The following is a 20,136-nucleotide window of genomic DNA, read 5'->3' as shown; positions in this document are numbered from 1 at the left end:
ATAGCAAATTGTTGAGTATTTCACAATAAAAAAATGTTTTTTTTCTGTTATGCTTTATCATGAAAACTAGTGTGATAGTACATACCACATACTAGCTTTGTCTTAGCTAAAAAGTAAGGTGGCTTCCAGAATAAAGCGAGAAACTTTATGTAAAGCGAATCGAGAAGTTGATACAATCAGTATAACTGGAGGCGATCTGACGTAGTGGTAACATCCATACCTCTCACGCAGAGACCATGAGTTCGATTCTCACTCCCGACATTCTTCCAAAAATGGAAGTAAAAGTGACGAACCAGCCGAAATGTGTTGAAAGTCACTATAATATTGAAAAAAATCAGTATCACTATTAGACTGAGCAAACTTTCGTATTTTGTAAATCTAGATAATTTTACTGAATCGAGTTCTTGTTCGATCTTCATGTGTTGCAAGTTGCATATATTATATTAAAGCGTTTCTGAAATGTTTACCAAAGGAAAATATCAGGGACGCAAACCAAAACAAAATAATTCTCTGAAGATATGTGTTACGCCTCTCAGGCTGAGCGCACCTTAACATCCAATTGCCTCTTCGAATCTTGTTCAGAGTTTTGAGTTCAATGGATGGAAATAGGGGAAAAAAGGAAACTATAGCAACCATTGTTAGAAGGAAAAATCTAGTAGGCATTGTTGAAAAGAAAATCGAGATAGTTAGAAAAGAGAGTAGCAAGTGCGAAGTGCGAAGATTTTCAATGAAAATTAAATTATTTGAAATTCTAGATCAGGTAAAAGAAACAAAATTATTTGATTTTGAATTCGAGTTAAAAATTAATTCATTCATAGATTAGCACCAAGCATACACCTAGCCTCAGTTAAATGATTCTACTGCTAAGTGATTTATCTACTATAAAGGGTAAGCACTTAAGTTTACTTAAATTAAACCTTAACTTATTTCTAACATTATACTTAAAATAAATAGGCTAGTTAAAAAGCGTATTGAATACACCTGAGGAGGCTTCCTGATAGAACAGGCAACAGGAGTCACTAAAACGTAAGACTTACTAACTAGACCAGAAACAATCATATGTAACTAATTAAAATTTAATTATAGGAAATTTTAATATACCCAGCAAAAATAGTGGTGATTTGTTTTTCGGAAACTGCACTCCTGTTGGCGAAGCCAACATTTTAAAATTTCGTTTTAACATAACGATGTTGGATCGGACCACAAACGCTCCAGACGGAACCGGTAAACAAGCTACCGCAGATCATCGAAACCTTATTGGCTCAACCCCGGAAGTTTCAAGTCTCCATAACATGGTAGATCCGCCCGCGGGTACATCTAAATCTACCGTTGTACAACAAAGTACGTCGAAGGTGCCATGTTCATGTTTGGAATGTGAGAAACCGGACACTAGTAGCATGGTCCAATGCGACAAGTGTGATGGATGGGCTCATTATTCATGTGTAGGTGTGGATGAAGACATTGCGGACCGAAGTTGGAACTGCTCGAAATGTGAAATCGCGGGAGCATACCGGAAAGGTAAACTGAAGTCCAAGAAGATCTCATCATCGCTGAAGACATCGAACGCCAAGGACCGGAAGAAGACGTTACTTGTTGCGATAGTGAAAGGTGGCGGGAAGAAGACGACATCGAAGGTTGTTAAAAAGTCAACCGATAATGGTCATGCTAAGGAATCTGCTGATACAGAAGCATGCGGAAGAGGTGGAATGTCTGTGGATAAAACTAATGACACGGCGCAGAAGGCTAAATCGATTGTTTCTGCGTCTTCCTTTAAATCTGCCAAAGCACGTTTGGAGGTTCGCTTGAAGCAGATTGAAGCAGAAGAAACGCTGATGGCAGAAGAAATGAAACGTAAGCGCGAGCTAGTAAATAAGAAGTTCGAAGTCCTCAAGGAGTTGGCTGACCTGGAAGATGATGGTGAATCTGTGGACGATACACCAAACTCTCACGGTAAAGTGGAAGGTTGGCTGAAGGACAACGACAGAAAATTCGTAAAAGAAAAACACGATTCAGAGCACGATGGAGAGGATAAGTTTGAGGATGACGCCAGCAACAGTGAAGAGGACGTTTCTGTCGACAACGAGAGCAACGAAGTATCTGGAGATGAGTCAGAAATGGGAGATGAAGAAGTGTTGGAAGAGAACCATGGCATAGAATCATTCAAACCCGGAAGGCAATCGACGATGAAGGATGCAGCTAGTAGAACGTCAGGAGCGGGATCTAAGAGTCATTTACAAAGATACAAACGACTCACTAAAGATGAGTTAGCAGCGCGTCAGGTCGTTCCACGTGAATTGCCCAAGTTTAGCGGCAATCCCGAAGAATGGCCAATGTTCGTCTCAACCTACGAAGATACCACAGAAATGTGTGGGTACACCGAAGCCGAGAATATGATCCGCTTAAGAAATTGCTTGAAGGGGGAAGCGTTTTATGCAGTTCGCAGTTTTCTCATGCGCCCGGCAACGGTGGGAAAAGCAATGAATGCCTTAAAGTTGCGGTTTGGAAGACCGGAGACAATCATCGAGTACCTTAAGGACAAGATCCTGTCGTTGCCGGCTATCAAAGGAGAAGCAATAAATAAGATCGTTGATTTTGCTCTTGAGGTGCAGAACTTGAGTGCCACCATAGAAGCTTGCGGAAAAATGGAGTATAGCTCTGACGTAACTCTGCTGAAGGAATTAGTGAACAAATTACCACCTCACATCAGGCTTGATTGGGCGAAGTACCGGAAGAACAAATCAAAGGTGAAGCTTTCTACATTCAGCCGTTGGATATATGGTCTGGCAGAGGACGTAAACGTTGTTTTCGAACCACAGTTTCGAGTAGGAAAACAGAAGTACGTGAATACCCATTCAGAAGAGGTTGGTAAAGAGGAGTCACAGAAAATCCCTCAGAAACCTGTAGCGAAGGCTGATTCCTCAACGAGCGCAGCAGCAGATAAAAACAAAAGTTGTTTGGTGTGCAAAGGTGGTTGTACGAACGTCGGGAAATGTAAACGATTCCAGGAGTTATCGTATGAGGCAAAATGGGCGACCATCCGGGAATTCCATCTATGTCGTAGGTGCTTACGACGCCATAAAGGAGGCTGTGATGGTGCGTGTGGAAAAAATGGATGTACCTTTAGACACCATGCGTTGTTACACAAGGATCTCAACGATACGGTTACTGTTGGGGAATCCGGAAATGACACTTCACGTCGAATGCAAAACGAGGAGCGCAACATTAATACTCATCTATCCGGCAGTGGTCCAGGTACTTTCCGCTATGTGCCCGTTACGCTCTATGGAAATAACAAGCAGGTGAAATGCTTCGCCTTCCTTGATGATGGATCGGAGCTGACTCTCGTTGACGAGGAATTAGTTAAAGAGTTGCAGCTTTCTGGAGTACTGCGCCCACTTTGTCTCAAATGGACCGGAGGTACACATCGTTTCGAGTCGAACTCGCACAGCGTAAATATTGAGATCTCCGGTCACGAAGGCAAACGATATCGGCTTCAAGACGTCAGAACGGTTGAAGAGCTTCAGTTACCTTGTCAGTCGCTGGACATGAACTATCTCGAACGTTAGTTTAGCTATTTACGAAATCTTCCTATCGATTCTTACTCAGAAGTCCGTCCCCGAATCTTGATCGGCCTCAAGCACGCCAACATAATGCTGGTACGCAAAAGCCGTGAAGGTAAAATGAGTGAACCTATCGCGGTGAAGACTAACCTTGGCTGGGTCGTTTATGGTGTTCAATCAACGGTGGATTCCATGAATACTAGTCACACCTACCATATCTGCACTTGCAGTGAGTCGGATGATACGAAACTCCATCAAATAGTGAAAAATTATTTCTCACTGGACAGTGCAGGAATCATCAAGCAAGAACGCACATTGTTATCCAGAGAAGATGAGCAAGCTGTGGCGCTTCTGGAATCCCGTACTCGCTACAACGGCGAACGGTTCGAAACCGGATTACTGTGGCGATCAGATGGTATCCGTCTACCGAATAACAGATCAATAGCAGATCGGCGTTTTAAATGCTTGGAAAATCGCATGGATAGAGATAAGGAACTGGCGAAGGTCCTACACGAAAAAATGGCAGACTACCGAACGAAGGATTACATTCGGAAGTTATCACCGGAAAAGCTCGCCGAAAATCACGAGCGTGTGTGGTATCTTCCTATCTTTCCTGTCAGCAATCCCAACAAACCAGGAAAGATAAGGATTGTATGGGACGCTGCAGCCGCAGTTCACGGAGTTTCCTTGAATTCTGCGTTGCTCACCGGCCCGGACCAGTTGTCGTCATTGGTTGGAATTCTGTACCAGTTTCGAGAACATAGAATCGGTATTTGCGCAGATATCCGGGAAATGTTCCACCAGGTGAGGATTCTTCCTGAAGACCAACACTGTCAACGGTTTCTCTGGCGTGATGATCCCGAGCAATGTGAGCCGAGCATCTACGTAATGCAAGTAATGACATTTGGTGCCTGCTGTTCGCCAAGCGCTGCCCAGTTCGTGAAGAATCGGAATGCGGAGCGGTTTCAAAATGTGCACCCAGAGGCGGTGGCGATAATCAAGTACAAACATTATGTGGATGATATGGTGCTGAGTACGCAGACGGTGGAAAAAGCTATCGAGTTGGCTACAACAGTGCGATTCATTCACGAGCAGGGTGGATTTGAAATCCGCAACTGGGTGTCTAACTCACCGGAAGTGTTGGCCAAAATCAACGGCATAACGGTAACTGAGAAAAATTTGGATTTAACCTCGGAGCTGGCGAGTCAAAAGATTCTCGGTATGTGGTGGGATACCCAAGCCGACACCTTCAAGTATAAGATCTGTTGGTCCCGATTTGATAGTGATCTTTTAGAAGGAACCCGGCGTCCGACGAAACGTGAGATACTGAGGACGTTGATGACCATTTACGATCCTCTAGGGCTTATCGAACATTTTATGGTTTTGTTGAAGATTCTTCTACAAGAAGTGTGGAGGGCTGATGTAGGATGGGACGAATCAATTCCCCAGGCACAGTTCGAGAATTGGCAAGTTTGGCTGAAGTTGCTTCCGGAATTAGAGAAACTGCAAATCTCACGATGTTACCAGCGGAATACAACTGTGGACGAAGAAACCATCGTAGAAATGCACACGTTTGTTGACTCCAGTGAAACAGCAATGGCAGCTACGGTATATCTACGCTTTGTCAGGAACGGTGATGTGGAATGCACGCTTGTGGGAGCTAAAACCCGTGTGGCACCAATCAAGTATACGTCCATCCCAAGATTGGAGCTCCAGGCTGCAGTAATAGGGTGCAGGCTAGCTTCCAGTATAAAAAAGAACCTGAACTTCAAAATCTCGAAGCACGTTTTCTGGACGGACTCGCGGAACGTCCTCTGCTGGTTGCGCTCCGACCACAGACGATACAGTGTGTTTGTCGCGTCGAGAGTTGGCGAAATCCTGGAATCAACAGATCTGCAAGACTGGAGATGGGTGCCTACTGGTTCCAATGTGGCTGACGATGGAACTAGATGGAAAACCCGACCGGATTTGACATCAGAAAGTAGGTGGTATATGGGCCCCGCGTTCCTGAAAAAGTGTGAAGCAGAATGGCCGGTCCTTCCCATCAAAACTGTCTCTACCGAGGAGGAGCTACGACCGAGAATATTAGTTCACTGTCTAGCACCGGCATCAGTGATCGACGTTGGGAGGTTTTCGAGTTGGCGTACAATGATAGCGGTGACAGCCTGGGTATTCCGGTTCTTTTCAAACCTCCGCCATCGAATCAGCGGAGAATCAACAACGTCAGGGCCAATTGCAAGCGAAGAGCTGCGTCGAGCCGAACAGTATCACTTCAAGCAAGCTCAACGGGAGGTCTACCAGAACGAAATCACTGTTTTAAAAACATGTGATAGTAACGGAACGTACAAACACCTTCAAAAAAGCAGTCCTTTATACAAGCTGAGCCCGTTTGTAGATGAATTCGGTGTCCTGAAAATGAGAGGGAGAACGGGAACTTGCACATACTTACACGCCGATGCAAGAAATCCAACAATTCTACCACCAAACCATCCGATAACGTCGCTGCTTCTCCGCTATTATCATGAAAGGTACCTGCACCGCAATCACGAGATTGTTGTGAATGAAGTCCGTCAAAAATACCGCATCTTCCGTCTTAGACCGGCCCTTGCAAAAATCCGAAAAAATTGCCAATGGTGCAAGAACCGCGATGTACTTCCTCAGCCTCCGGAAATGGCAGATCTCCCAGAAGCTAGGTTGGCAGCGTACACTAGACCTTTTGCTCACGTGGGGATTGATTATTTTGGACCAATTGAAGTATCTGTGGGTCGGAGGATCGAGAAGCGATGGGGAGTTTTACTGACCTGTCTGACAACCAGAGGGGTCTATATTGAAGTAGCTAGCACTCTAACGACTAACTCTTGTATAATGGCCATTAAAAACTTCATTGTACGGAGGGGAACGCCAGTCAGTTTCTACAGCGACTGTGGCACTAACTTTGTAGGCGCTAGCAAGGTGCTTCGAGAAGCCTTGCGCGAAGTTGACCGACACCAGTTGATGCGAGAGTTCGTGACACCAACTACGTCCTGGCACTTCAACCCACCTGCTTCGCCCCACATGGGTGGAATCTGGGAGCGCCTAATACGGTCGGTAAAGCGCAATCTGATGGAAGTCCTTGCAGTGAAGCACCCTACTGACGAGGAGTTGCGGAATGCGTTGACGGAGATAGAGGGTATACTCAATTCGAGGCCACTAACGCATGTTCCCATCGAAGACGAAGCAGCTGCAGCATTGACACCAAACCATTTTATTTTGGGGTCATCGGATGGATCTAAACCGCTAACCCTGATTGATGACGACAAAGCGAATCTACGGCGGGGATGGCCAACATCTCAGTGGTTGGCCAATCTTTTCTGGAAGCGCTGGATCAAAGACTACCTCCCTGAAATATCCCGGCGCACGAAGTGGTACGAAAAGGTAAAGCCATTAGAAGTTGGAGATATCGTGCTCATCGTCGACGTCGACAACCCGAGGAACTGTTGGCCAAAAGGAAAAGTTATCGGTGTGGTGTCCAGTGGTGGCCAGACGCGTAAAGCGACGATACAGACTAGCAGCGGTGTTTATGAAAGACCGGTGGTGAAGCTGGCGGTATTGGATGTCCGTCGCGGAGTCGAGTAAGGTGGACCGATCGGATCATGCGGTCCGCTTACGGGGGGGAGTGTTACGCCTCTCAGGCTGAGCGCACCTTAACATCCAATTGCCTCTTCGAATCTTGTTCAGAGTTTTGAGTTCAATGGATGGAAATAGGGGAAAAAAGGAAACTATAGCAACCATTGTTAGAAGGAAAAATCTAGTAGGCATTGTTGAAAAGAAAATCGAGATAGTTAGAAAAGAGAGTAGCAAGTGCGAAGTGCGAAGATTTTCAATGAAAATTAAATTATTTGAAATTCTAGATCAGGTAAAAGAAACAAAATTATTTGATTTTGAATTCGAGTTAAAAATTAATTCATTCATAGATTAGCACCAAGCATACACCTAGCCTCAGTTAAATGATTCTACTGCTAAGTGATTTATCTACTATAAAGGGTAAGCACTTAAGTTTACTTAAATTAAACCTTAACTTATTTCTAACATTATACTTAAAATAAATAGGCTAGTTAAAAAGCGTATTGAATACACCTGAGGAGGCTTCCTGATAGAACAGGCAACAGGAGTCACTAAAACGTAAGACTTACTAACTAGACCAGAAACAATCATATGTAACTAATTAAAATCTAATTATAGGAAATTTTAATATACCCAGCAAAAATAGTGGTGATTTGTTTTTCGGAAACTGCACTCCTGTTGGCGAAGCCAACAATATGCCAGAAGTAAACCAAACAACTCGAAAAATTATTATACTTGCATCGATGGCTTCCACTTGGTCGATGCTATTGACTTTGCTCAGTAAGTTATAGTAAAATAGAACTAACGAGCAATATTCTTATTGACTCGACTTCTATAACGAGGTTCTTCGTCACGTCACTCGCGGTGCTGAATAAAATGAAACATGTTCAACTGATGAATTGCTAGCAGTAAAGAGGGTTTTGTCTGGGATATGCAAAAAAAAAACAAATCCATATGGCAAGGGGTGAAATATTTCTCTGTGTCTTGGCAACTGAAATGTTTCATTGTTATCCGATGTCACGAACCAGAAATCGTCTCCTAGTTTCCAGAACATTCATGCGATGTATATGCGTTATTAAAAACATCAGTACAACGCCCTCAAAAATACCGTGGAAAATTCTAGGCCAATCTGAAGTAAAGTTAAAGCCATTTCAAACCAAAGACCGCACGTACATTTTAATGTGGGTAAATAGTGTCCTGTTGTCAATTCGTTGATTGTGCAGTTAGTAGTGGATTGTTGAGAGTTCACGACATTCTCTTGTGTCAGAAACGAGTGTGCTATCACCGGAATAAAAGGCGTTATAATTTTTGCGGTTTGCGGCTAATACTCCTCGTTTTTTAGATACGATACTGTTCTCGAAATTCAATTAAACTCAGAAATTCTTTGATTGAGGTTGGTTGAACAATTTCTATATGATGTTCACTTAATTCATTCTATGAGAAAGGGATTGAAAGTTTTATATTTCTAGAACCAGTACTAATCCAGTGGAAGGATGGCCTTTATTGATCTATCCGGGGATGGCGGAGTACAAAAGAAAATCCTCAAGGAGGGAACCGGTGAGGACACCCCGTCGAATGGCTGCAGTGTTGTGTTGCACTACACCGGGACGTTAGACGCGGACGGAAAACAGTTTGACTCAAGTCGCGACCGCAATGAGCCTTTCGAATTCAAACTGGGACAGGGATCGGTAATTAAAGCCTTCGACATGGGTGTTCTTACGATGAAGTTGGGTGAGAAAAGTATACTCAAATGTGCTCCCGAGTATGCTTATGGTGCTTCGGGTAGCCCACCCAATATTCCACCGAATGCGACACTTAATTTTGAGCTTGAGATGCTTGGCTGGAAGGGAGAAGATTTGAGTCCTAAGTCCGATCGGAGCATCGAGCGTTTTATTCTCAAGACCGGGGAGGGAAAGAAAACTCCAAACGATGGAGCATTGGTTAAGGTTGATTTAGTTGGTCGCCACGAAGGACGTATCTTCGAAGAACGGAATGTAGAATTTAACATAGGAGAGGGAGAAATAGCAGGCGTTGTGTCTGGCGTTGAGTTAGCATTAGAGAAGTTCAAGAAAGTGGAAACTTCTAAGCTGATTATTAAGCCACAGTTTGCCTTCGGGGAGAAAGGTAATCCGGAGCTTGGAGTTCCACCGAATGCTACAGTTGAGTACACGGTTACTTTGAATGAGTTCGAACGGGAGATCGACAGTTGGAAGCTGGATGACGAGGAACGATTGGCACAAGGCAAACTTTTCAAGGAAAGGGGCACCAACTATTTCAAAGAGAACAAATTCAGCATTGCGCTGAAAATGTACGAGAAGTCTTTGGGCTTCCTGTCAAGTAGCGGTAAATGTGGGTTTCATTTAAATTAAATGAAAAATTATATGAGCCTTATCTTGATTTTCCCACAGATTCCGAAGAATCCAAACAGTTGAAACTTGCAATTTATTTGAACATAGCGCTCTGTCAGCAGAAGATGAGTAACTTCGACGATGCAAAGGACGCCGTAAGTGAACAATGTTGCACATTTATTTTGTAACCCGAACTAAATCTTGAATCTTCACAGTGCAACGAGGCTTTAAACATCGATAACAAAAACGTTAAGGCCCTTTACCGACGGGGTCAGGCATTGTTATCATTGGGAGACTTTGAAAGGGCACTGGAAGACTTCAGTGCCGTACAAGAGATTGAACCGGAAAATAAGGCTGCCTTAAATCAGATTACAATCTGCAAACAGAAAGTAAAGCTATATAATGACCAACAGAAGAAAGTGTTTGCAAACATGTTCACCAAATTTGCCAAAAGTGACAAGCAGGTGAGTTAATGACATGTCGACTATAAGGTGTAGTAAACAAGAATCCATTATTAATTGATTGGCTTTTTTTTTATCCCATTTACTTATTTGTCAGGCTCATTAGCATTTTATCTGTAACAGAGCCGGGTTTTTATCGTGTACATGTACATATGTTTATGTTTCTATAAATTGTAAATTACACAGTAGTAGAAGTAGCCATTTAGGCGTTAGGTTTTATGTTCCATTACATTATGGTAAATTACACTGTAGTAGCCATGTAGGCGTAAGGGTATTCTATCTGTTCTTCCATTGTTCAGCAGACCGGACAGCGGAGACAGTTGATATTGATCATTGTTGGGTTATTTATAGAACAGCAGCCCGATGTTTCTTGCAGAGCAGAGCAGTTGTATGGATGAATCGATCTTTGTTCCACCGTGGATCGATCTCCATAGCTGATGATGTTTGCGTGGACGTAGTTATTCTATAACAACACAAAGATGGTCAATTGAGGGCCCTGAGTTTGAACTCACGAACGATCGCTTAGTAAGCGAACGCGTAACCAAGTGGCTACGAAGACCCCCTATTGATTGGCTGCACTTTACATAGTTAAAATGACCCGGTTAATGTGATGCGCCGTTGTTTTGATAACGAATCAGAGGTTTGGTCGTAGGGGAGCTGTTCATAACATATTATTCCATTTCAACCTTACTTTAGTAAACCTTTGTGAACGTCAATCATGGCTTTGCCATCGTTTAACATTGTAGTAGGTGATCTCTTGTCACCAGTAACGATTCGCGTATGAAGATTTCGCCAATGAGCTTGTTTTTTGTTAACTTGTATGGAACTCATACATCGAGTTTCTTTTTGTATCCCGCCTTATTGGAGTGGATTCGAGCTGAACTCTTGGGCAATTGGTCTCTGACAGTACCAGAATGGAATCGACGAAATCATAATTGTCCGGAACCTTAAGTATTATTTAAATTTTCACTCGTCCAACTTGCGTTATTTCCGTATCTATTTTCTTCTTCACCATGTTGAAGGCCTTTTTTACGCTTCATTTTTTCTATTCGCGGATTGGGCATGTTTCTCGCTCTTTGTCATACGTTTGCAACTGAGTAGTCTGTTCGGCGACTTTCTTTAGCTTAACCGTCAGCGAACGCAATTTGGTGTATCTCTTTTCAAAACCATCGTCAATGGGCATCGAAACTTTGATCCCTCTAGCGCATCGCGACCAATTCGGATTCTTTGTCCGTCGAATTTGTTTCAGCTCTTGGATACGAGACATAAGTTGAGCAAAGTTCGGTCCGTGACCCTTCTGTTGAAGGGACATTTTTTGGGCTTCTAACTCGGATTTTTTTGCGATATATCACCGGCGTTCCTTTAGATTCTCATATATTTCCTTCAGTTCCGACAAAAGTTCATTATTTCCAATTTTATGAGTTCAAACATTGAACGCAATATATTAAAATTCCGCCTGCGAATGACGGATTTCTATAGTTGCATGTCCGAAAAAGAACTTGTAAGTATTGAGAACCAGAACAGAGGGTCCAAAACCCCTAAGGAGGATAGCTGTTATCCATGGTTATTATGGAAAAAAGAAATGGATAAACTCCTAATCACATCACTCACCACAGTCAATTCTGATTCTTACCTCCCCCCACTAACTAACTATCCCTTCCTTGATAAACGCTAGGGAACCACGATATGGGGGCGACTCTTCTGGCCTTCGGGCGACGAATTTCATACTAACATTCCTTCCCTTCCCAGGGTGACTGTAAGGACGTGGCCGGCGTCGTTATTGACTATCTAAAGTTTGAATCACCGAAAATTGTACAATGAGAATGCTTTGCTACTCCCAAGCGTCATTCGGTGTGTTCTTTGTGCAATTTCTTTGGTGCAGGACAATCACGAAGAGCGACTACGAAGTGTACAGTCTACCCAAGCTCAAGCTCAATAGTCAGCGCTTTGCTGTGCAATAATTAATAATAGAAATAAGCTGATAAGCTTTTCTTCCCTTTCTGGGTCTGGCCATATTAGCTGGCGAGCGAAAAAACTGTCATCCACATTCTTTGTTTTTTTTCAATTTTTATTACGCCTTTAGCTATGTAAAATTGTTGATGGGCCTTGCCGGGTATTGGAGAGAAATTTCCCCCAAACCAAATCACCCGCTCTATGGAAAATGTTGTATAGGATACTAAATAAGAAATTTTGCCTTTTTTTTACTTTTCAATGTTTTTCACGCCATTCTCGAAAGCTTCGAGATAAAAATTTGAAAAAAATACTGAAAGCTCATCTTACTACGATGTATCGAGAAATGTTATTAAAAAAATATCAAAAATTTAAGTACTAAAAAAAATCTTGAAATATTGATTTTTTTTTGAAGATTTAGAGATTCAATACTACTCTAATTCGTGTTTAAATGTGTTTCTACGTCAGATATTTGTAATTTTTTTCAGAATTTTAACAGTGTTGCGCGATACAAAAAAAAAGTATATTTTTATGAAACATGATATTTTTTTTAGTATTTTGAGACTTAGTATTGGTTCTATTCCTATTTAACACTAAACCTACCCCGAGGGGTCAAATGACCCTTTTTAAATTTAAGTCAAACTTTTCTTGCAAATTACATTGTCCCAATATAATTTGCCTACACTACTTTTCTTAAAATCTACATCGAATGAATTTATCAGTGTTTACTTCTCTCTTGTAATTTTTTTACTGAGAAATATATGTAATCTGCCCTAACATCCGCAACCGGTCATTTAACCCGTGCAAACATTCATATGATATCACAAAGATTTGTATGTGTGGTTGTGATAAAAAGCTATTGCATTTCACATTTTTTTGCTATTGCTTTATATATTTTGTTGTATTTGTGAATGAAAAGTGAATGATTAGAATCAATTGTTTTGCTGACTATCCAAGCGAGCTAACAGTAATCATTTCAAGCTACAGTGCTATTTAGCTTGTCAAATTTGTATCTTCGTTATTTTGCTAATATTTTTTATTCTAATTTATGTCAAGATATACAGGAGAAATATGGTATGCCACGTTTCTCAACAAAACTATACAAATCGAGTCTTTGTTCACTAACTATTCATGAAGGGTCACTTGACCCGCTGTGGTAGTAATGGATATACATGAAACATCACTAGGTTTAGCGTTAAACACGTTCATATAGGGTAAATGATCTTGGTTTGTCCAGTCGAAAATATGATCATGGTTTGCCCACTTTTTTGAATGCTCTAATTCAGCGCTCCTGTGTCAAATAAGGCCTTCGAATGTTTCGAAACATATAAATGAAATTGCCTTTTACATGATTTATAGTAGTTTGATAGTATATTTTTACGAAATCACATGTTTTAAAGGATTATAAAATACACCTTCTATTTGTGTCAATGCGCCCCTGATTCGAGCTAACTTTTAATCGATCGCCAGATGATTATTTGGCACGTATTCAGACCTTTTCTGGATTACAACACTTATAAATATTGTAAACATCATGCTTGCTTACCATTTGTATCGGATTTACATAGCTAAACCATTAAATTAACGCATTTTGATGAACTCAATTCTGATCATGAGTTGTCCAATTCAATAATGTTGTTTTGTCCACATGATTTCTATGGCAACCGCTTGGCGCGCTGCAGTTTGTTTATGTTTGTTTATGGTGTGCTTCGCGCATAGCAGAAATATGGTTTTTCTGTGTTGATTGTGTTGAGGTGAACACTTCTAAAATGCCCAAGAAAAGGCAATATTCTGAAGAAAGCCTAAATAATGAATGAATCAATATGATGACAGTAAACTCAAGCAATGATAAATGCAACATCTAATTGTGAATTCGAATGTTTTCATTCAAAAATGGAGATTTCTAAAACCGGACAAACCATGATCATTTTTTTGAGCAAACCATGATCATAATTCTTCTTTAAGGAAAATCGTTAAAAAACATAAAAAATTTGAATAATTTCAACACCTTATGGTAGTATTAGCAACTAGAGACTTGGGGCTTTTCAACAAACCCAAACTCGTATCGATTATGTGTGATTTTCATGAAGAAAAATCGATTTGCATTTACTAGTTGCGTAAAATCACCCCAAATTGGACAAACCAAGATCATTTACCCTATGATTTTTGATATTTGTGATTTTTTTCACAAACTGTGTTGCACGAGAATAAACAATAATTAAAAAAAAACTATTTTGTTCATTTTATAATATTTTGTTATTATCTCAAAATCTATAAATCTTATCACCAGCCCTATGGAAAATGTTTATAAGATATCAAATTAGAGAAAATAAGTATTTTTTTTGAATCCCTGTTCAGTTCAGTTTTTGGTTGTTGTACAGTCACCACTGAAGGTTGACGGCTTGACTCCCTTTGTCGAGTGACTGCTGCAGCTGGTGTGGATTCCCTTGAAGCCGATCTGGCTTCTGCTGAGATCCAATCGGTGTCCAAAGGGGAATACTGTGGGTCAGTTCCGCCAGTGGATTCGAAAGGACCTGGAGGAATGATGATAAAAATCAGGGGAACAAGGAAAACCTCCAAAGATTTTAGTACGATGTGTACACTGTGAAGGTTGGAGGAATACTGAATATTTTATTCACCGTACAATAATATATATCCCAGCAAACATTAAGTCGTATGAATAGCTATAATTGGAGGCGATATACATACAACCAAGACACATTTGTATGATATATGATGCATATAACTAGTATATACACGCAAAAGTGGAGGCTATATACGTATATGCCATATTGTGTACGCATATAAAGCCGTATATAACGATATGCGATGCTTTTTGGACTGATATGCGATTTGATCCGACAATGTTACCACTCAATCCATCGATGACATGGAAAATCGTGTTTTTGCATTTTATGCGAGTTTAGATATACATGATCGATATTTTTATTGATATTTTATGCGATTGTGATTTGATACGAATTTATATGTAACTTATCATATGCAAAGTTATACGATTTAATGTTTGCTGGGATATGTGTACAAAGGAAGTATAGATCGCACACTGTGACCTGACAAAGCTTGGTACAAGAGATATTGAGACAGTGTTGCACTCTATTGTGTCTCAATTACTGTTGGTAATGGAATTTTCCATCCCCCTTTCGGGCTGGGTACGCGCCTTTGAGGACGGGAGCGTACAGTTGTCAAGGTTGACGATGTCAAGGCTCTGACTGTTGACAAAGTTTCGTAAAGCGTTCAGTTTCGTGGGGTTCGTGATGGTAGCGATAGGTATCTTCCCGGTATCTGTCGGTATTTTCCCAGCGGAGTTTTTTACCAGTCGGTGGTCCCCGGCTCGGTCTGCTGCTGATGGATGTGGTAGAGTCATCTGTTTCATTGCTACACTTGCTCTGCGATCGCAACGCTTGTTTGTTTGAAACAATCGTCCACAGCGGTGGCGCTAGTAAAGACGATTTGGTTCGTTGAGATTGGACTGCAGGCTGGCTGTTTGTATTCGGTTTTGGACATGAGGTGCTTTCGGGCTGGCCACATGTGTGCGTTTTTGAACCCGAGGGTTCACTCTGGTTCGTAACACTCGACAGTTCTGTAAACACTTGTGATGATGTCAGTGGTGGAGCGGTAGATTTCTTCGTGTATGCCGGTTTCGCACCAGCTGATTTCTTGTGTTGTTGATCGGTAGTGGACTTGTTGGTCTGTCCAGATTGCTTCGCCACGTTCGCGTGGCTTTTCTGGTACAAAAGCATTTTGTTCTGGATACATGATATGCCAGTGTGTGCTTGTTTTAGCAGTGGCGGCAGGAATGAAACTGTTCCTTATACACGACAAACGCTTGCTCTCCGGTGATTGTTACCCACGAGTCTATATTTTGCTTTACCAGCATATGAGCGGACCATATGTCGATCTCGGATCGAGATTACTTCATCGAACGCGGTGAGAAAATCCACGACCTTCCTTTCGGATACATCTTCGGAAAGGTCGTAAACACGTGCTTCTACACTACCATCTTCCAGCGTAATTGGAAGAGTGTGTTTCTTCCCCTTACACTCCACTTCGTGCTTTCCGCCATGTTCATCGACGACTTTTTGTGCGATCGCAAATTCACTGACTTTTACGAACGCACATGCACTGAAGTCGTTTGATGTCTTCCATCTTCAATCCGAGAACTGAAAAACAAAATCCAACAAGCTTTTCGACCGACGGCTTAATGGCGAATTGACAATAGTCTATTTTAAACGTGTTTTCTCGCCTCATCGCGGAACACTTATCACGCGACGCGGCACAGTATAGTATTAGAAAAATCAACGGTTAATATGCGATTCACATAGAACGTTACGGAAAAGAACGTCTACGTTCCGTCAACGTCTCCACCAATTCACACATGCAGTCAATGCTTGCACCGGCACCGTCACGTCAAATGTCAAACGAATGATTTATTTAATGTTATTCATGGTGTCGCCATCTACAACAATTTTAAATTGCAATGCCCTCTTTCGAATCAGCATGCCTAAAATCAGTTCTAGATTTAGAAAAATAAAATAAAAATCATTAAACCCCATAGTCCCAACACTTATTTAAAACAAAACAAAAGCAGAGACTCAAAGCCCACACAAAAAACCAACGAACCGTCCCTCTCCAGTGTTTGCCAAATGATCCATTCACTGAAAAAAACGCTTTCATTCGTTCAAATATGATCATACATAAATCATTTCCCCCAGCGGCATTCTTTTGTTGTTATGTCCCAGCAAACATTAAGTCGTATGAAAAGCTATAATTGGAGGCGATATACATACAACCAAGACACATTTGTATGATATATGATGCAGATAACTAGCATATACACACAAAAGTGGAGGCGATATACGTATATGCCATATTTTGTACGCATATAAAGCCGTATATAACGATATGCGATGCTTTTTGGACTGATATGCGATTTGATACGACAACGTTACCACTCAATCCATCGATGACATGGAAAATCGTGTTTTTGCATTTTATGCGATTTTAGATATATAAGATCGATATTTTGATTGATATTTTATGCGATTGTGATTTGATACGAAATTATATGTGACTTATCATGTGCAAAGTTATACGATTTAATGTTTGCTGGGGTGCTACAAATCACGACACAAAGTAGAACGAGACAACTCTGCATCGGTTCGCACTTCATGATACACCAGCACGCAAGCAAAACCATTTTTTTTATTCTTTATTTTTGAGACTTTCAGCCTCCTGGGCTGGTTCGTCTCAGATAAGCAAAACCATCATGTACGCTTTCGATGCAGAAAGTTTATTTTTTTCTTTGCCTCTAATATATACATATCGAACCTCTCCATGCATCATGAAACAGCAGGATCATACGGATTATAGAGATGTGCCATCCACTCATGAGCTGTTCATTCGAATCGCTTTATCATAGTGAGCGGTTTCGGATCGGCTCGCAATAAAAAAAAACGCAGCTCATCAGCTCATTACGGAGCTGGAGCTGATGAGCTGTTGAGCTGTTGAGCTGATGAGCTGTTGAGCTGATGAGCTGTTGAGCTGTTGAGCTGTTGAGCTGCTGAGCTGTTGAGCTGTTGAGCTGCATAGCTGTGGAGCGCAAAAGCTGCAGAGAGTGAATTGCGAGACGCGAAAGGATTTTTCGTCTCCCGCGCTTCATGGCATGACGTCAGTTTGTTTTCGTGTATCCCTCTTCGTACTTTAGCTTTAGCAGAGATGCCAGATAGGAAAAAAGGTTTTTGTTTTGAAGATATTCAATCGTTCGTTACTTCATTAAATTTTTCTTATATGGCCAAACAAAATAATAAACATTATTATATGCTAGTAAATAAATTTGATATATTACATTGTTATTTAAACATTACTGTGGAAACACAAACATTTATTTCCGCGTGCTGAATCAAAACAATTCAGAAAACCACCCGGTATGAATGTTGATGATTGATGCTGGTCCTTTTGTTACCTTTGTGATCGCGAATAATTATTTCTCGTTGCACCTATTAGTGGATTAATTTTATATCCTCGGATGCAAAAAAAAAATCTCGATGGTTTTTTCAAAAAACCTTGTCTCAGTCAATATTCCTGGAGGCATTTTATTTGGCTACTGCTGGTTTTTCTGTTGTTTAAGTTCAGCATATCCTAAGCATCTTCTATGTTGGATTTCAGCATTCAGTATTTGTTGTATATTATATTATTAGAATTCATATCAGTTCTAGTTTTTGTACAGTTACAAATTAAATTCGTTTATTTTTTGCTTTCCGTCTATTAAGAAAATGCACACTATGCAATGTCCCATGGTGATTACGTTTCATATGCAATTGTGTGGACAACTGCAAAATTCAACTGAGCTCAAGAGCTGTTCCAAATGAACAGCTCACTTGTATGCGCTGAACGGCTCTGAGCCGCTCACCATGATGAGCTGATTTGCCCATCTCTAACGGACTACGCAAAGCGAATGATTCATATTCAGCTAATGTAGCAGATTCTGATTTTTAAGTCTCAGAGAGTGCAAACTATATGATTATTTAGCTCGATTGAAGCTAAGGGAAGGGTAGTCAGATTATATTTTCTATTTTTAACGCTGCTATCTCTTGAAATATATATATTCATATAGACCGCATAGTTTTACTAGCAACACCGATCCAGTTAGAAACAGAAACTCTCTCGTTTTATCTATTTTCCCATTCGTTGCTCTCCGCAAATAGTGATCGAATGATGATATAGTTTTTCTTGTATCATTTCTCACTCTGCACTTGTCTGTGCTAGAGATGGGCAAATCAGCTCATCATGGTGAGCGGCTCAGAGCCATTCAGCTCATACAAGAATTTAATTTGTAATTGTACACAAACTAAAACTAATATGAATTCTAATAATATAATATTCAAATACTGAATGCTGAAATCCAACATAGGAGATGCTTAGGATATGCTGAACATAAACAACATAAGAACCAGTAGTAGCCAAATAAAATGCCTTCAGAAATATTGGCCGAGACAACGTTTTTTGATAAAACTACCAAGTTATTTTTTTTTGCATCCAAGGATATAAAAATAAATCCACTAATAGGCGCAACGAGAAATAATTCTTCGCGATGACAAAGGTAACAAAATTTTTTAAGAATTTTTTAGTACTTAAATTTTTGATTATTTTTTTTTTTGATAACATTTTTCGATACACTTTCAGTTCAAATTTTTATCTCGAGTCTTGTACCCACCAGATATTGCTTCAGCGTTCTCTTTGGTTGCTAGAAGACATGGAAATTACGATGACCTTCGCGCATACGGTTTCTTTGGATGGTACTTTGGTTATAGTAGTGTTTTTTTGGCAATGTTGTAATCCGAGAGTCCCGGTTTGCTTTAATTGTTCTCAACACCTTCAACCTTAGCTTCCGATCGTAATTTTGTCATTTTAGTAGTTGATCACGCCATCAATTTTTTTTCTCTCAGTTTCCATTCCGCACAACTTTATCAAAACAAAACGGATCAACGTGAAATTTTCATCGTCGAAAGATACAGGTTTTCCAAACAATTTGTTGTTAAAATATTTCAGATACGCCTACTACGACCGCCACTATAAAACGAACAGTGATTCTGGATTCTAACTGAATCAAACCTTAACACGAGATACGAGATACTAATGCGATCTATTAAAACTTATGGATTACTTCTTACTATACCTTATATTCATTTTGTTTTATTCGTACTTTGTATGCTTTGTAATTCAAACACACTCGAAGTAACAATACTTTTTATTATTTTGAAAAAAAAACAAGTAAAATTTTATTATAATAACTGAAAACAATCGCCATCGCTATTCAAAAAATCTTCAATCACCAAAATCATGCAGCGTGAGGAGGAAGAGCAAAGCAGACAGCCAGATGTGATGAAGCAGAACTTTGGCGAATGGCGGGATGATGAACGTGAACACGAACCGACTCGCTTCGAACAGGAGAATCCGGATGTCATCATGCTTAGTGAATCGTTGAAAGAGTTTAGAAACATGTGAAGAGATAGTGGGCACTCATTCCTTCTACTGAATCATTTGGTTGCATTGTGCTTAGAAGTGTGCTGAGTAGTGGAATAACACTCGAAATTAAAATTCCTTGGAAATCCTTATAACGTACAATGGTTCTACTCATTGTATTGACATATTGTGAAACTATGGTAATATAAAATAATAGACATAAAAATACCG

At 40.6% G+C, this 20,136-nt stretch overlaps 3 protein-coding genes across 8 annotated transcripts; all 3 read left to right on the top strand.

Annotated features, from left to right (window-relative positions):
- Nucleotides 1–406: 406 nt before the first annotated feature.
- LOC129776485 (uncharacterized) lies at nt 407–3,694 on the top strand. Its single transcript, XM_055782155.1, has 2 exons — nt 407–1,026; nt 1,087–3,694. Exon 2 carries the CDS (start codon nt 1,188–1,190, stop codon nt 3,564–3,566), a length of 2,379 nt encoding a protein of 792 aa, XP_055638130.1. The 5' UTR covers nt 407–1,026; nt 1,087–1,187; the 3' UTR covers nt 3,567–3,694.
- LOC129776484 (uncharacterized) lies at nt 3,547–8,253 on the top strand. The gene is made up of 2 exons (XM_055782154.1): nt 3,547–7,721; nt 7,782–8,253. Exon 1 carries the CDS (start codon nt 3,651–3,653, stop codon nt 7,173–7,175), a length of 3,525 nt encoding a protein of 1,174 aa, XP_055638129.1. The 5' UTR covers nt 3,547–3,650; the 3' UTR covers nt 7,176–7,721; nt 7,782–8,253.
- Nucleotides 8,254–8,399: 146 nt separating this feature from the next.
- Nucleotides 8,400–20,134, top strand: LOC129776488 (FK506-binding protein 59). Of its 6 annotated transcripts, none has more exons than XM_055782158.1 (5): nt 8,400–8,556; nt 8,633–9,512; nt 9,572–9,666; nt 9,727–9,975; nt 19,789–20,134. In XM_055782158.1, exons 2-5 carry the CDS (start codon nt 8,657–8,659, stop codon nt 19,945–19,947), a joined length of 1,359 nt encoding a protein of 452 aa, XP_055638133.1. In that variant the 5' UTR covers nt 8,400–8,556; nt 8,633–8,656; the 3' UTR covers nt 19,948–20,134. The 6 variants fall into 6 exon arrangements, with proteins under 6 accessions (XP_055638133.1, XP_055638139.1, XP_055638138.1 ...); XM_055782164.1 differs by having other exon boundaries at nt 19,715–19,932; XM_055782163.1 differs by lacking the exon at nt 19,789–20,134 and adding an exon at nt 19,492–19,704.
- Nucleotides 20,135–20,136: the final 2 nt, after the last annotated feature.

The sequence above is a fragment of the Toxorhynchites rutilus genome, chromosome 3 (genome assembly GCF_029784135.1).
Source record: "Toxorhynchites rutilus septentrionalis strain SRP chromosome 3, ASM2978413v1, whole genome shotgun sequence".
Lineage (NCBI taxonomy): Eukaryota > Metazoa > Arthropoda > Insecta > Diptera > Culicidae > Toxorhynchites > Toxorhynchites rutilus.
Note: the sequence above shows the minus strand (reverse complement) of the source record. Positions and strands in the feature narration are given on the sequence as shown.

Bases quoted from the DNA above. Each gene is read 5' to 3' on its own strand.
- LOC129776485 (XM_055782155.1), top strand. From the start codon at position 1,188: ATGTTGGATCGGACCACAAACGCTCCAGACGGAACCGGTAAACAAGCT.
- LOC129776484 (XM_055782154.1), top strand. From the start codon at position 3,651: ATGCTGGTACGCAAAAGCCGTGAAGGTAAAATGAGTGAACCTATCGCG.
- LOC129776488 (XM_055782158.1), top strand. From the start codon at position 8,657: ATGGCCTTTATTGATCTATCCGGGGATGGCGGAGTACAAAAGAAAATC. The intron at 9,667-9,726 runs GTAAGTGAACAA...GAATCTTCACAG, and splicing joins TCGACGATGCAAAGGACGCC to TGCAACGAGGCTTTAAACAT. The intron at 9,976-19,788 runs GTGAGTTAATGA...AAAATCATGCAG, and splicing joins TTGCCAAAAGTGACAAGCAG to CGTGAGGAGGAAGAGCAAAG.